We start from the raw sequence: 17,565 nt of genomic DNA, 5'->3' as shown, positions 1-17,565 counted from the left end.
GTTAGAGCCTACTGCACCCCTCTCGATACTGCTCCACTCTGGGTGAATTACAAGAGGGGGAGCTTATGTAAATTGAAAGTGGCCTATAATGATTGTCTTAGGATACTCCTGAAGAAACCCGGGAGTACTAGAGCCAGTGAGCTGTTATACAATGTGGGTCTAACCACCTTCATGACCTCGTTGAATGAAAGACAGTGAGTGATCGCTTGCTTACTTCTAAGCTTATGAGTGGGCTGGACCGCTCTGCAAATGTTATAATTGATCTGATGACAGACCCTGGCCCTCTGTCCAGTACACCTCTAAGATCTGGGAACACTGGCATGAGTGCCTTTTTTAGCCCTTTTTTTTCCTTCCATATTTCTATGTAATGAATTGTTTGTATGTATTGTTGTTTGTTGTTGTTGTTGTTTTTACCATGTGTACATTGAGCCTGTAATAAAAATGTTCTATACAGCAAAAATGAATGAGAATCACGGTAGGCTTTCTACGCAGTAGGCGCGTTCAACTTAATGCAGCGCCAGTCGGCTGCCTTGAAGCTGAGAATGCCATTGGCTGCCGGGCTGCAGGCGGCTGCAGGCGACACCGGCGCCGCATGAAGTCGAACTCACCTAATAACTTCCGAACATTTCTCTCTGGTTCTCGCGAGTATTTATTACCACGCTGTCAAAATAAGGAGCCTACTGCGTGACAAGCACACTCACACTCAGAAGTGCAGTCCATTGTCTTTTCAAAAGACTGCACAGTGGCAGTGATGCTGAGCAATTTGCCGTAAAGATTACGGGAGTTTTATCATTTATCAAGTAGCCTACAAGAAAATAATTGATCGATTGTATCTGAGACACGTTTGGTGTTTCGTCCCAATATGGATTCCTCATTGGAGTTCTCCAACTCAGTTAGCAGTGTCTGTTCTATTCCAGCGCGATGTCGGATCTTTAAAATCATCGTGATAGGTGACTCTGATGTTGGAAAGACTTGCCTTACCCACCGTTGGTGCGCCGGAGAGTTCCCGGATAGAACGGAGGCAACGATAGGAGTCGATTTCCGTGAGCGAGTTATCGATATTGAAGGCGAGAAAATCAAGGTAATTTAGTTTTTGTGTCACCGAATGATAAACACTTTAAATTTGACTCGGGGCATTATTTTACGTAGGCCTACGGGTTGAGTGCGAACAAAACACGTTTTTTTTGTTTTAAGCACGTTCGCTGTGAAATAGATTCATAAGTGCTGTAAATTGTTCTATCATTGAACTAAATGTAACTATCAAGTAGCTACTTTAAAACATGTATAATTTGTAGCCTACGTTTTACAACGTTTAGGCTAAAACATGTTCTATGTTTATGAATCATTTGACCCGTCCATGTCAAAGGCTGTGGCCAGTTTAATTTGTTTGACACTGTGGAGGCACTGTTTAAAGTTAAATTCCTCCAGCTACCTTCATAAGATCAATAAGGCTCTTTGTAAATTACATTCGGGATAGAACGATCTTATTTAATTGCTACTGACACACGCTCAAGAAGTTGATATGCAGCCATTTCTCTTCTAACCATGACTCCAAAGCAAGTAGCTGCAAGTAAGTCAACTAAACATGTTTGTTTGTTTGTTTAGTGAAATGCTTTCTATGTACAAATAGGAGGAGGAGAGGGTTTTTCCGAGTTCTTCTTTTCTGTGTTGTGCCAACCAAATGATTGAGGAAGTGTCCCTGAAGTAATTTGAAACTTTGTTTTAGAAAAAGACGAATACTTTATTAGTCATTCAAGATGAACACATACACACGTGCAGGGAGCTGTGACACTAACACAAACACATGCTGAAGTGTCCATACTGAGAAAGCAGAACATGGTCTGTGGTCCTATACTCTCATTCACCAGTCTCATACTTATATGGATATGACTACATATCTTTCTTGATTTGTGAAAGTGTCTTATTGGTTAGTGCTGTGGGAACGTGGGTAAATCATTTTGTTGACAACATTCTCGTTGTGCCACCCCAGCTGCAGCTATGGGATACGGCAGGCCAGGAGCGCTTCCGAAAATCCATGGTGCATCACTACTACCGCAACGTGCATGCTGTGCTCTTCGTCTATGATGTCACGAGCCCCGCCTCCTTCCATGGGCTACCTGCCTGGATTGAGGAGTGCCGCCAGAATTCCCTCGGACAGGAAATCCCATGGTGGGTCGTCATTGTCACGATTATCATGATTACGGCGTCAGAGCAATTAACAATAAAGTCCTCGGCGTCACTGGATTTACTACATCCAGTCAAATCAAATACAATTCTGTCTGTCCCAGTGACATGATGGCACCATTCCAGACAGTTAGGAGGGTAGAACAGAGGTCAGGGTTTGATGCTGAAGTTGGTCCCAGACTCAACATTCAAGTCACGTGCTCATGCTGACGAGTTGGATGCCATTTGTGACTCCGTTTGTTCAGCTGGGGAGCTTGGCAGGGAGGCTGGGGAGGGGTAGGGGTCAATATTGACCCTGTATGTTTTCTAAAGATCTCATTAAGGAATCATTTAAAAACTCCTCCCCGGTGTTCTTTTTCTCAGGTTCCTCGTGGGCAACAAGATCGACCTCCGTGACCAGCGTGGCGACCGGGCCGAGCAGCAGGTGAGCAGGGAGCGGGCGGCCAAGTTCGCAGAGGCCCACGGCATGACGCTGTTCGAGACCTCGGCCAAGAGCCCTGACCAGGGGGAGAAGGGCGTGGGCGGACGAGGAGGACGAGGAGGTGGGGTTGGAACCCAGAACCAGGAGAGCGTGGAGGCTGTGTTCCTAGCTGTGGGGGCCAGACTGAGCCGACAGAGGAGGTTGCCAGAGCAGAGCACGGTTGGAGGGCACACAAGCTCTTTCAAAATCCCGGCTAAAAAGAGATCGGAGAAGAACATGTGGTCGTGTACCTGCTGAGACTGAACTGCGTTCTCCTGCCTAGGGACAGCCTCTGTGATGGGCGGGTGGTATGATTAGCAGGTAGTGAGTATACGAAATTCATCTATTTTAGTCTGAAAGACTGGAGTAATGTTGATGAGGGTTGAAGGTGGATCCATTTTGGATTGTACGTGGTCGTGCCTGGTCATGCACAGTTGGTAACTTTAATTGTATTCCCGTCTACAGCACTCTCTTTCTAATCTAACCAAGTTTGATATACTGGTTTTAAGACTGTCTTAAATTGTGTGCAATAAATAATCAATGTTAAATCATTTTTCCCAAAAGCAAAATAGCACTGGAACAAATCGATTATTTGTGGATGCACTAGAAAACAACGTGATGCAGTCATGTTATGGTCGTGTGTGTGTGTGTGTGTGTGTGTGTGTGTGTGTGTGTGTGTGTGTGTGTGTGTGTGTGTGTGTGTGTGTGTGTGTGTGTGTGTGTGTGTGTGTGTGTGTGTGTGTGTGTGTGTGTGTGTGTGTGTGTGTGTGTGTGTGTGACAGTGAGTGATCGCTTGCTTGAGCCTCTAGAAAAAGATTCAAGTCACATGGTGTGCACAAACTACTCTAAAACAACCCTTGCAACACACGTGCACCAACACAGACAGAGAAAAAGAGTGTGTGCGCACAGTATGTGTTATGTTAGTGCAACATTCACCATGTCGCTGCCTAGAAGAAGGCTGTCTCTCCTAATTCCTTTTTTTCCTCAGCAGACTTCCTTATCTGAACCTCTAGGTCCTCATTCTTTTTTGCAAGAAAGAATTTTGAAAGTTTAGTTTTTGGAGTTTAAAAGCCAAAATGGAAACTGTTGGTCATCTGCTTTTGCCTCTCAGATTGACTGAAATTTTTTCCTCAGGTTATGCTGTGAACTCACAAATTCAGGGATTTTTTATAGTGGAAATTGTAGGGGAATTTTGGAATGTTGTTGTTTGCATGTACATTAGATGGGGTGTTTTTTTTTCTTCCAGAATGTGCCACAAGCTCTGATGTAACCTTTTTTAAGTACATTTTAAAAATAAAAGTTACATGTAAAATGAAACAGTTTTATCCATTAACTCTTAGATATCCGTCTTTTTTCATTTCATGTTTAACATATCTACTGTTTGAAATAACACTTAGTCCTCATTTCACTTTGGTGTCATTATTTTGTTTAAGATCCACAAGAGGGTGCCAAAGATGAGCATTATGAGATTCTGAATCTCCAAGCCCATTTAGCTCTCCAAGAAATAAGGTACTTTGACATGTGTAGCAGGTTACTGCAGATGTTCTACCAGTCTGGTAGCCAGCCCAATATTTTGCATAATTAATATATGTATTAATTATTATCCAGTGAAATTAGTGATTTATTAGCAAGGGGGTTTAACACTTTTGCAAGGCACTGTATCCAAATCATGACAAACATGACAAAAAAGTGGTTCTCAACAACATTGCGTACCTTGCCTTTAAACACAGGGAAATGTATTCAACTGAATACATTCATTTGATCCTCCTATAGAAAGTCTGGTTGCGTGCGCGGATACCACTTAATACACGTTGGCCTCGCGTCAAGACACGAGCGATTCTCGTCTGACTATACTCTCCCGTGCATTATCATAGGACCTACAGTCAGCGTGAGGCCATGGAAGTCAAAGCTGAGCACGCAGATGAGGGCCCACAGCGGCTAAGTCTTATATCATTAACATGGACTCTGTGCACGACCTTCCACTATCCCAAGCCTCCGAGAGAAGAAGGCCCTTAATTCCATTAAACATCGCAGGGGGGAGTTTGTTGACTAGGATTTGGCACAAAAGAAGCTGGACACCGGCCCATTCATTCTGAATACACGGCTATGATTTAATGTGCATAATTAAAATGTATACTTTTCTGTGACGGATAGCCTAACCGTTGGCTCATGACAGAGCATGCTACCTGTGCAAAACCTTAGAAGTGTCTTCACGATCCGATAAGATGTTCTGGAACCTTGCACAAACCCCTAACATTTATTAAAAAAAATATATATATGCAGATGTTTCCAACCCGGAAAATGATCTCTATTTTGTCAGTCCCCAAGACCCCAAAACCACGTGTTATTTTGCCCTTTCGCCAGAAAGGGAGTGACGTTCAGACTATAAAAGGAGGGGGGGTTGCCCATCCTGAGAGTTTCCAGTCTCCCAGCTGCATCGCCTCAGTCAGCGTGCGCAGACGCCACTCATCCCTCCACTCTCTTGTTGAAGGCACGTATCGCACACTGAAACCTAACAGAAATGTTCTGCAGACGGGCAATACAGAGACTCGGGCCTCTGGCACGAAAGACAATTACACCATCATCCAGAAATGGTGAGTTTGTGTTCATATTGACGGCAATAAATACTTTTGTTAGATAAGTGCCTGCTGTGCATCTCGACGTATACTGCGTCTCTGTCTGCATAGGTCCAGATCAGTGCCTCGAAATGCATTTAAATGTCGATTGTTTTTACACTCGTTCCATTTACTCAAATGTGATCTTTCGAGTTGTTTGTCCCACATTTGTCCCTCAATATTGCACTGTAGAACGTTTTGTCCCTGCACAGCATACGTGTCATACACAAAGGCATAATAAAATGATATATTGTGTCAAATGTTATTTTAAATAATGTTTTACTATGTAAAAATGCAAGAAGTGGCATTGAATGTCGATATAGCATTAGGCCTAGTTCGGTGGTTGTTCAGGCAGGACGCCCCCTTTTCAAAAGGAGGTGTGTCCTGCTTTTTGGAACACGCAGTTCTTACTGCACAAAGATTTAAAAAACCGCAGATCACAGTCGAAAATAAGATTTTCGACATTTTTACATAACGAATGGCGTCAAATTAGATTGCACAGAACGTTGTGCAATGTCACAACTTCGTCGTTCATGAAAAATGAATGATATCAAATGTCCGAGGATGTTCGCATGCGGGGGGAATGTGTGTCCAAGAGCTAGTGTATGGATTATATAGAACAAAGCAGAATGTGTGCAATAACTTGAGCGTCGAGTTTCGTGCACCTTGACATAACGTCAAGTGTATATTGTATCCGTTTAGAAAAATCTAATTATAAAAATATGCATGAATGTGTTGAGAATGGAGACTACATTTTACACAAGCTCAGGGATTGTGGGATTTGGCATGCATTTTTAGAACACCACGTTAAATATTTCGCGGATTGTCCAGTGACAATATATTTTCTCGTATTAATGTGGTGTTTTCTCAGGGGCCATTGGGGCCCTTATGGTATATCAATTTCCTGTTTTGTAGGAAAACCTAACAAGCTGCAAACAGCTATGTGAATCCAACTCACTTGGACTTTGAAGTATGTTTTGTTTCTGTTCAAGTCAAATTGACCGCAGGTTACTCTGCTGACTAATGTTCATATCGATGTTTCTGACATGGAAGGCTTCAGGCCTAGTGTGCCTGTGCTTGCGTGTGTGTGAGACTGTGCACAGTATGCAAGCACATGTGTGCAAAAAAGGAGAAAATGCCTTCTATTCAGTAGAAGGAGCAGACAGAATCTGCCCTTGATTTACATAACACTCAGTCTCCTTGGCAGCCAAGGGGCCTAGCTTCAGCCTGGCCAGGCCAGGCCTAGCCTAGCATGTTACATATTTCCCCTTGCCTGCACGTTCCTTGTGTACATGCATACATGGTATACGTGTGTCACGTTGGCCATGTTACTTGTTTGACATTGCGCCAGTTGCCAGGGGAGGGAGGGACTGACCGTGAAGAGGCCACATGCGTGTCCTGTCTGACATGTTTGACCTCTGCCACAGATTAACTGCTTACCTGTATATATAACTGCACTTGGACTTGCCAGGCAACAGTACTTCACAGGTATTAGTGTTGCTGGGTCAAAGCTGATCGCAATGTCACCATTTTTAAAGTTGTCACTGATCTGTGATCAGATTAACCCTGGGCAGATCTTAATATTTATGAGAAGGAGAGAGGTGATGGAGGACTGGGTATCAGTAATGAGAGGCAATTACACAGTGGTGTTGCATTTGGGGCTTAATGAAAGCTAGTAGTCTCTGCTCTAAAAATGTATGCCGTAATACTATCTATTGGAAGAGTTGGTGCGTGTGTTTGTGCGCTTGGGAGAATTCCATGTAAGTGTGTGCTCTGCAGAGGTGCAGGATGAAATGCGAGACCATGAAACGTGTCAGATAGGAGGGATTGAGCAAGGGGGAGGGGGGAGGGAAGGGAGGGGGGGTTGGGCTGGGTTAGCCTGGGTTAGCTTGTTGTACATTGTGTTCCCTTGTTGCTGTTCACACGAGGCTGGTGCGCTTCCACGACACATGTATAGTGCCTCATATAGAAAGTGTGTGCTTCTGTGTGTCACTGTTGCGTAGGACTCCATGCTGACCTTATTCGTTTTTGTGAAATCTGACCTCAAGCCTTCACTTGAACTTTGAAACCAATTCCTTATTACCTGCAGGAACTGTGCATTACAGCACAGGCCATATGTATTTATATAAAACATCAAGATCCATTCAAAGGGTTATATAGTGGCCAAAAAGTATAGTCGATAGTGTGTATGTCTGTGGGTGTAGATGTTTGCATGGATGTGTGCGCGGCATGTCTGGATACATAGCTTAGCCAGTGTTTGGGTGAAGGTAGTGCTCGGAGGTTTTATTTATGGAAGAGCCTTAATGCACTGGTGCCAATCCCATAAGCAGGCAAAGCAGGGTTTCTGACCTGACACTGCCTCCCGAATACAATCACGATCATCATCATCATCAACAACAACAACAACAACAGCCCATTATGAGATTTACCAGGGCCTTGACTTCCAATGTGTTTTCAAGTGCAATGTTCTAAGCTCCTCTGCACAATGCCTACAAAATAGACTAGCCTACTTGTCGAAGATATGGGTAAAGTATGGTATAATGACATGAATGAGTTGGTAGATGATTGCAGGAAAGGAGAACCCTCATCGTGTATAGTGGGGCACAATGGGCTGGTTCTCTAAAATTCAAACAAGGAATCTTTGTTAGAAATGTGGTTTGTACATGTGTCCAGTTTGGCTTATGGGAACACTTTCCACTCTGGTGCTGGAAATGACCGGCGTAGCACCATTCTTAATTAGATTAAAGGATCGGTAGGCTTGTTGACGTACCAAAATACGGCTGTCTTTAGGCACAGGTGGACTGTAATGACTTGCTACGTCCTGATCAAGCTCATGACTATGCTAAATTGTTTTGAAGCATTGAGATTTTAAGTTGGAGGCTTAACCCAGCATTTACCCATACTAAAGATGGCATCTTCTCAAAAGCGTATTACTTCCATATATCTGTGCGTTTCTATGGACTGGGCACAGATGTTTCCTGTCCACCAACCTTCTCTAGTCATATTGTTCACGGTTTAAGGCTCCATAGAATCATTTGTGGTACACAATTCACAAAAGCAAGTGTGTATGAAAAAGACTCACTTACTGTATTCTCTGTAAAATGCAGCTGTGATTGTGTGTTTGGTTCCTGGTCCGTCCCCTAACTTTGTCCCCCACTCATCCACGTTGTCCTCAGTTGTTCCAGCACGGCAGATGTCCTTCGGGATCCCTGGTGGATCCTCAAATGTGGTGTACGTCGTGCTGTGTGGTGGAGGCCTCACGGCTGCCGCGGTCTACGTAAGTACAGCCCTTTTGTCTTGTTGCCCGTTTGTCATCTCTCAACATTTTTACAGGGCTGTTCTGAATCTGTAGCAAAGATTGAGTGAGACTACAAATGTAGTCATAAAGTTACTTTTAAAAGAGTAACAGTCAGATGTCATTTGCCATTTGCCAAACTGCCACCAGTACATTTGTGGTGTCTGGGTGGCCATTTTTTCCCAGTAGAAGCTTATGGTGCATTTGCACAGCGCTCACTCCCCAGAGACTGGTCTCAGTGGTGACTGTTGTCATGGAACAAGCCTAGACGTTACCATAGATCAGGCTGTGGAAGAGCACAATTGGGTCTTTGTCTTTGTAGACCCCATCATTGTAACAAGTGCCTGTCTAGGTTAGCCAACAGTATATAGTTCAGTTTTCTTGACCTAACTAGATGTTCTTTAAACACCAACTTGTTTAAATGATGAATGTAAATATGTTGATAAAAGGCTTTTTTGGGTATAGTTAAGGAAGTTGGTAGTAGTGGTGGCCTTTTTAGGTTTGTTTCTATGGAAAGTAAAGTGTCCTCTTGACTTTCCTCCCTGTCCCCCATAGGCCTATAAGACAGTGAATGGTGACAGCACAGCAGTCCCCACTACAAAAAGTGAGTACTGCACACACACACACACACACACAAATTACTTTTCACCTATTTAATGAGACATATACTAATATACCCATAAAACACACATTCCAAAATAGACAAGCTCTAAGAGGGTTCCGTCAGGGACAACACATTTTACGTGCAAGTAGCATTGTGCTCGTAAGTCAAGCCTAGCTGTTTTAATTTGGTAGTTGTGAAATGGCAAAGGGGATTTTTTCGTCGCTGGGCGAGGCAAAATGTTTTGGCGGTGGAACCCAAAGCCAACATGGTAGACTGATCAATCTGAATCACATTTATCTGGCCTGTCAAAGTCGATACGTCAGTGATTTAGTTTGTCTACGTACCGAGGGTGTTGTGGCAGAGAGCCCGGGCACACTGCTCTCGGCCAGAGTTAACTCCCTCCGGTTCACATGGATACATGGTCTAGCAAAGGCTCACCCATACCACTAATACACAACCTGAGATGCCACTTTAAACTGTTTGTATCTGTGTTCCAGGTGCGGAAGAGGGTGAGTATTTTCTCTAAACCACGTGCATGTCAGTGCAAACGTGTGGACTGCATGTGTCTGTCTTTCACTTTGGCACCATCTGGCATGAACAATTCCCTTTGGCTTTTCTCTTCACACATTCCTGAGGAGGGAGTCCTCATTCATACTTCATGGTGGAAGCCATTTTGTTTTTCTTAACTAGTCACTAACCTTCTGGTCATCACACCCCTCATGCTTTTTTTTACCAATCCCTACCCAGCATGCCAGTACTCCACCCAATGACATAACTTGCCAAGCGAAGGGGACCTGTTGCCAACATGACCTTCACAGCCATAGCAATGCATCTCAACACATACAAGCCCTTATGTAATGTATGCATATTTGAGTCCACAGGGGTTCTGCATATCTGGAAGCTAAACCTTGCTTGTGCATAAAAGGGGAGAAACAAGTTCTGTACTCTGAACTTTGATAAAACAATGTTTTTTTTCAAGTGCTTATCTTCAACTCCATAGAATGCACACCAAACCACAACTCAACTTGCTTTTGTCCGTCCTTGAATATCTCCCCGCTGATACGTAGAGCTTTTGTATGAGGCTTCTCTCCCTCTGAGGTCAGAGGTCATTTTGTAGAGTGCCTTCCAGTCTACATATAGATAAAGGTCTCACTTGTTCAGACAGGGGTCAGTGAAGAGAAACTATGCAGGAAAAGGCTTAAATTAGTCACGATATTGACAGGTGTAGTCTTTCAAGTATATCAACTTGCTGACCACATGCTGTGCCTTGTAAGGAAACTTTCTGCAGAAACTATACTGTACTTGTCTTCATTGTATAGAAGGAAGTTTGTAACCCATGTGCTACACTCATCTGACCACACCGCTTTGATTGGTTAAATGATCCGAGCTCGTTCTAATAAACAAAGTCAACACTTTTTAATTGTCGTGGCTTTTTCCGGCTACCGACCGACATCCTCCTATCTACCTGAGATGTGTTGCTTCTTGTGGGTCTTTGGACAACCATTATTGAATGTAATAGAAATAGAAATAAATCTGTGTTGACTGTTAATTGCATTTGCATGTTGAGGTGTGCCAGTTGTGTACATGCCTAAATGGGAGGTCAACTGAGGCTTGAACCTAGTCTTTGGCCTTGTTCTGTCTGAAGATATATTTCTGCCACCTGGTTGTTTTGAGCTCATCCTTACTAATGTCATTTGAAGTTTTAAAACCTTAACCGCTAAGCCCCTTTTAAAATGCTTCTCGCCTTTTGGGTATGGTACTGACCTGGGCTTCTCTTCCCACTGAAGGCTAGCTATATTAGCGCTAATGCTAATCTTTCGGCTGGCATGTGTCCTAGCTTCCATGGCATCCTCTCTGACCCCTCCCCCCCCCCCCCTCCTCACTCTCTCCGTTTCCTCTTGTACCAGCAGCACCGGTAGCCGTGGCCGTAGAAGCTCCTGCTGAACCAGCTCCGGTAGAGGTACCGGCTGCCGAGGTGGTCGTAGAGGCTGTTGCTGCTGTAGAAGAACCAGTAGCGGAGACTGCTGCTGCACCAGAGCCCGTTGCTGAGGTTGTTGCCGAGGCTGTTGTTGAAGCTGTTGCCATAGATACCCCAGCAGCTGAAGCGCCGGCGGCCGAAGTGGTTGCAGAGGTTGCGGCTGAGCCAGTCGTCGAGGCTGTTGTAGAGGCCGTTGCCGAGCCTGTCGTTGAGGCGGTGGTGGAAGTGGTGGAGGAGGCAGCACCAGAGGCGGTGGTCGAAGCTCCCGTTGCCGTGGAGGCCGTCGTCGAAGCTCCCATTGCCGTGGAAGCCGTCGCCGTTGAGGATGTGGCGCCCGCCGAGGCCCCTGCAGAGGAGAGTGTGGGTACGGTCGTAGAGGAAGTTGCCCCCCCTGCTGAGACCGCCCCTGCCCCAGAGGCTGAGGTGGCGCCCACCGCTGAGGTCGCAGCATAGACGGGGGTGGGGTCAGAGGTTAAAGGTTAACCTAGAGGACGGGGTTGGGTTAGTCTTGGTGTCCCCTCCCCCTTACCTACCTTACCCCACCCTGCTCTACCCAATCCCCAGACCCAAATCTACAACATCTGACAATAAACTGCAGAGGTGGACTTTTATTCTGTGAGGACACTTTAGTTTATGCTGATTCTTATCTGGGCAAATCTAGAGCCGTTTTTTACAGTTTGGGCTACTTATCACATTCACAGTTTTTTAGGAGGAGTGTAAAGAAGAGGGTTTTAGGGGGTGGGAGTTGAGGAGTTTTGAATGTATACAGTACAGTTGTCCTGAGTCACTGAGTAACAGCTGTAAAGATTAAGTGCCCCTTAAAACCCAGGACACAAAATGGCACCCTGATTTCCTTTACTTGGACTGAATGGTTCAAAAGGGAGAACATGACTTCTTACACTAATCGGGCTGCAGGATTTCATGCAATTTAAAACAGTTTGCACTCAGTTTGATTCGTAATGACAATTCAGATAAAAGTGCAGGGAACTCCAGCTACCTGAAGACACAAAGCCGGTGAAGGTTTTTATGCAAAAATAATTTTATCCATTGGATTTCATAAAATAAGGGAATGAAACGGCTTGCTAATTCTGCTGCATTTTATTGTGAAATGTGACCAAAAAACCTGTTATCTCTTGCTCCTGAGCCTTTCCCTCCGCTTCAGCCTTCTCTTCCTCTCTCCCACAGTGCTGCTCTCACACCTTTCTAGAATGAGATGAACAAGGTTTTGACGGAGATGTCATACAGCTCAATTATTTAGGGAGTAGTGGATATCCAATGGGAGCCAAGCGCAACCTTTTTTTTGTAAATGGAACCGTATAAAAATATTGTCTGGCTCCCGGGTGTACTTCCTGGTACTGTATATAACGAGCGTCCCTGTCAGACCCTTCTTTGTCACATTCTGTACTTCTACTCCAGGGATAAGTCACTCACCCAAGCACAGACCTAAGATTGGTTTCCCCTACCCTAATGCCAAGCTGAGCCCTTTTAGTAATTGTTGAAATAAGCTGATCTTAGATTAGTGCTTGGGGTGAGATGACTTCCAGTAAAACCGTCAAACCTTACCAGCAGTTTACAGAACTGATGCCAGTCTCCCTTCAGTTTACTTCACCTGACTTTAGGGATTATCATTTATTTTATTTTGTTACTTTACCGAACCCGCCTTTGCCTCTTGTGGAGTGCTTATACGTGTAACTGCGATCAGTCCACAACTCGTACACTGCACTCAAGCCCTCCTGTAACCAAGGCGCTTCACACACACACACACACACACGTCAGGCACATATGACACTGTAACAAGTGACACACTTCTTTGTGCCACGCCAGGTGGGTTTCAATCACCTCACACTTTTGTCTCCAACCTCTAGAATCTAAGCCATTTTCTTCATTTTTTTCTTTTCTTGTTATCTTTTATCTGTGAAAGGAAAGATCTAGGAAACTTTCATGAGCCTCCCCCAAACACGTCTGTTTTCTCTACCAACATTGGACATTTTTTACTGTCTGGTATATTGTCGCCATGACCAAGTTATGCGCCATCGTGTTAATCTAGAGAATGTTTTGCTGACTAAATAAGGAAATTGAAGTCATTCAATAAAGACGTTGTCATGACATCTCGTCCTCAATTGCATTTTTTTACTGCATGCATATACAATGCACTTAATATTGCTTTTTATGACGTAACAGATTTTTCTTCATTACCTTGGGGTATGCTCCTTTTAGGGCACAATGTTCTACAGCCCGACACCTTCAAATCAATTTCTTAATGTTGGCATTTTGTAAAAGCATTTTTTTGTTAAACATTTACAACCACACCAGTTTACCAGTTCAGAAGGCACCTGGTTCCTTTCAGAATATCCAGTCCACACCCACCCATGCTGCTACAATGCTCCTAGTTTAGGATTGTATTTTGTTGCCTTAGACGCCTTACTGATCCGCCATCCTCATTCCTGTAGTGTTGATACAACTGATAGCTGCCTTGTTCATGCTCCTATGGATGACAGACATTCCCTGTTATACTACTACTACGTTATATATACTGAAGTATGTAACCTCATATATATATATATATATATATATATATATATATATATATATATACATATATATATATATATATATGGGACATATTTATGGTTGGGAAGAATATCATTACAATTGGTATTTTTTCTTCTTCATTAGTCCTGAAATACACTACCGTAGTCTATTTAAAAGTGCTGTCCACAGCATGTGGGGTTGACAGGTCTGAACCTGTTAAACGGGTCCTTGGAACCTAAACTAATTCCAGTTCCTTGAACCACACTTTCCTCTCACTGTGGAGAGATGGTTTCATGTCCTTCTTTATTGCACAACAATTCTATTGACAGATTTGCCTTGTGGACATCTTTTAAACCAGGGGTTCCCCATCCTGGTCTTCGGGCCTCCCTGCCCTGCATGTTTTAGATGTTTCCCTGCTCCAACACACCTGATTCCAATGAATGGGTCGTTATCTAGTTTTGCAGAAACCTGCTAACGACCATTCATTTGAATCAGGTGTGTTGGAACAAGGAAACATCTAAAATATGCAGGGCAGGGAGGCCCGAGGACCAGGATGGGGAACCCCTGTTTTAAACTATACATTGACCACAGCTAGCTCTCATGCAAGTGATGGCATAGAAAATAAAACATTCCTTCCATAGGAGGATAGACTAGTGCCAGTATTGTCAACAGTTTTGCCAAAAGCCTCAGCCTTGCTGCTCCTCCTGCTGGTCTGAAGGATGAATGCTTACACTGATGCCATTTCGTACTAATGCCCTCTTGTGTTAGGTGGATGTCATGTTGATGTTATATAATGTATAAAGTAAGATGGAGCATGATATGGCTTGGCAGTCCCCTGTAGAGCCCCAGAGACGTCCCATGTGCCACCCCCATGGTGGAGAGGCGGGCGAGGTGAGTGCCATGTGGATGTTCTGTGACCGTGATGTGTACCCATCCATACTACAATATTGTCGCTTACTCTACTGCGAAGGTGAAACATGAAATCCCTGTTGATAATGTTGCCACTGTGACACCACAAAAATATCTCAAACAAAACAAGCATGACAAAGACCAATGTTATGTTGAATAGTGTAATGCATATATAAATAATATATATAAGATGGGGAATTCAAAATGTAGTCTTTGTGCTACTGACTCCACTACCGCTAACCTCGCCACGTCCTCTTCCTTGGTCCCAGGGACGGTCTCTGACATCCTGACGGCTGTGAAGATCCTGACCAGCTCCACAGTGGAAATCGCAGCGGCATCCGTGGGTGAGACAAGGATCGCAAGCGCCGTGCGACACCTGGAGGAGAAGGCCCGGGATGTTCCGGAATCCCTGGAAGTTCTAGAGCCAGTCAAGGGAGACGCGGTGGTGGCTGAAGAGGAAGCGCCGGTTCAGGCCTCCGCTGTTGGGGAGATGGAGGAGCCCAGGCCTGAAGAGGCTGTTCTTGATGTCGCAGGTGCAGAAGAAGCGGAGGCGGAAGTGACCTCTGAACCGCAGGAAGTAGTTCTGGTTGTGGAGGTGGAGACCCCTGCTGCGGGTGTTTCTGCTGCAGATGATGAGGCAGAGGACAAAGCTACCCCCCTCCCTGAGGAGGCTCCAGCCTCCGCTCCTTTAGTAGAAGAGGTGGGAGAGGCAGAGGAACCAGCGGTTGAGGCACCAGCTGTTGAGGCACCAGCTCTTGAGGCACCAGCTCTTGAGGTTGTTGCAGTGGAGGAGGCCACAGCAGTTGAAGAGCCAACTGAAGCTGTGTCTGCTGTGGAGGAGTCTGCAGAACCAGCCCTGGAGGTGGCAGAGGCGGCTGAGGGGGCCGAGGCCATATCCGAGGAAGAAGCCCTCATCATAGCGGCGGCCCACCTGGCAGCAGCCTCGGTCAGTGCCGCCCTGGAGGTCCTGCCGGAAGCGACAGTAGAGGAAGCTGAGCCAGCTCCGAAGATCTCAGCTGTAGAGCACTGCCACTCCTGCCACAGCACTGGGCCAGCCTCGGAGGCGGCGGAACCCCTTGTTGTGGAGGCGGAGGTGGTGCCACCTGGGGTGGAAGAGGAAGCTGTGCAAGGCACTGAAGTCCAGGAGGCGGATTTCCAGGTGGAGGAGGAGGCAGTGGAGACCTTGCTTGATGAGAGCACCTCCGAGGGAGCCGTGGAGATAGCGGAGGAAGCCAAGGAGGAGGGAACACCCATGGCAGGGCTAGGTAAAATATGCCATAGCTCACGCTAGTCTATTACTTTGCTGCTATTGGCCTAGACAGTCAAGAAGACCCTCCGTTTTACTTCTGATCAGTGGGAACTGACAGGCATCATTCAATGTTGTACAATATTAGTTTAGTGTGCGCTTGGCGCTAAAAGATGCTTTATTTATATATTTTTGAATTGAATACTGTGAGCCTGTCAACTTACCACCTAATTCACAAAGCTCATGGAAGCTTGGAAAAACATGACCAAAACCTAACAATTTTCAAATAAAATTCACGTATAAAGTTAGTAAAAACAGGCCATTTAATTTCTGCCTATGCCCACAGCATCACAGGAGATGGCCAATCCAATAAAAAGAGGCTGCTCTGTGATGTAATAGTACAGTTGCGAAGGTAAATAGACAAAAAGACATAGAATTTGAATCTGCAGAACGGACATCTTCCTCTAATTCTGGAAGGGGGTACAGCAACGATTACAGCTAATTAACCCATTACAGAATTCGGTAGCATCAGAGCTTTGATACATTCAATAATTTCTTCACGGAGGACTCATTTATTAATTCTTGTTTAGACATGTATTTTACATCTATTTGTTATGAAGAAAACATATTTGGGTTGAGATTTTGGTGCAATGTCCGTTCAATTAATTCTAATTCTATGAACAGCACTTGACACTCTAGGCATCATAATATATGAGTAGGTTTAGTAGAGTGCACTCATTGAAGTTTCCTCTGAACAAACCTGTTATTTTGTTGTTATCCTCAGCCATTGAGAGCCTGGCCGTGATCTCAGTCCAGTCGTGAGATGAACAGAGAAGTGCCTTCCGGAACTTTCACCAGCTGTCAATCAGAAACATACAGCGCAGAGTTAAAATGAGCTCTGATTTGTTCTTCCACTCTGTTCCAATGTCAGCAACACTAATGTGACCCTGGTCAATCATAGCTCAAATAAACCATATACTCCTTTTTGTCTGCTAATAGTCTAGCACTTTTCTAAGGTTTGAATAGGCACTTTGTTTAGGATTTGTTTAGACATTAGACTTTTGTTCCAATTACTACTTAGTAACTCAAGGTGCCGCCATTGCAAAACTCATTGAACGTATTTATATAAACATGACCAGTTGACTGTATTCAGTTATTTATGTGGCCAGTTGATTGTGTTAAAATGTATTCACCTGACCAGTTGAAAGTATTACAATTTATTCACATGACCAGTTGAATGTATTAAATGTTATTTACATGACCAGTTGAATGTATTAAATGTTATTTACATGACCAATTGAATGTATTGAAAGTTAATCACTTTACTGTTGAAAGTAGCCTTTTTCAAGTTGTCTGATAGATTGTATACCAAAAGTAAAAAGTGATGTCAGTTCCTTAATGGCTATTATGGAGCAATGGTGTTTGCTAACTGTCCGATACTCTTCTAACCTTTATGAAAACAATATAAACTACAAATGTAAATCAATTGTCTCCAAAGGACCCAAACATTAGAGTATAATATTTAATATCATATAAATATTAAGTAGTAATGAGTATGTTACGATACTTGTGTTTGTTTTTTGTTTTTTTTGGCCACACAACAGAATGTTGTACAGATAAATAAAAACAACTGTAAATATGCATTTAAATAACACATTTTGTGTATCATCTTATTTTACACTAACCCTGACTGTTGAATGAATCACAGGAAGATGTCTTGACCTCACATTGATTCACCTGCA

At 44.1% G+C, this 17,565-nt stretch overlaps 2 protein-coding genes across 2 annotated transcripts; both read left to right on the top strand.

Annotated features, from left to right (window-relative positions):
- Nucleotides 1-672: 672 nt before the first annotated feature.
- rab33bb (RAB33B, member RAS oncogene family b) lies at nt 673-3,961 on the top strand. The gene is made up of 3 exons (XM_084687025.1): nt 673-1,081; nt 1,991-2,169; nt 2,548-3,961. The coding sequence occupies exons 1-3, from the start codon at nt 863-865 to the stop codon at nt 2,900-2,902; spliced, it is 753 nt and encodes a 250-aa protein (XP_084543151.1). The 5' UTR covers nt 673-862; the 3' UTR covers nt 2,903-3,961.
- A 1,043-nt stretch (nt 3,962-5,004) lies between these two features.
- On the top strand, nt 5,005-17,426 carry mgarpb (mitochondria localized glutamic acid rich protein b). The gene is made up of 7 exons (XM_084687874.1): nt 5,005-5,238; nt 8,436-8,536; nt 9,110-9,158; nt 9,656-9,667; nt 11,069-11,500; nt 14,847-15,842; nt 16,608-17,426. Exons 1-7 carry the CDS (start codon nt 5,166-5,168, stop codon nt 16,643-16,645), a joined length of 1,701 nt encoding a protein of 566 aa, XP_084544000.1. The 5' UTR covers nt 5,005-5,165; the 3' UTR covers nt 16,646-17,426.
- Nucleotides 17,427-17,565: the final 139 nt, after the last annotated feature.

Source organism: Hypomesus nipponensis, chromosome 22 (genome assembly GCF_054491055.1).
Source record: "Hypomesus nipponensis isolate SF chromosome 22, ASM5449105v1, whole genome shotgun sequence".
Taxonomy (NCBI): domain Eukaryota; kingdom Metazoa; phylum Chordata; class Actinopteri; order Osmeriformes; family Osmeridae; genus Hypomesus; species Hypomesus nipponensis.
The sequence above is the reverse complement of the archived record's forward strand: the minus strand, read 5'-3'. Positions and strand labels throughout refer to the sequence as shown.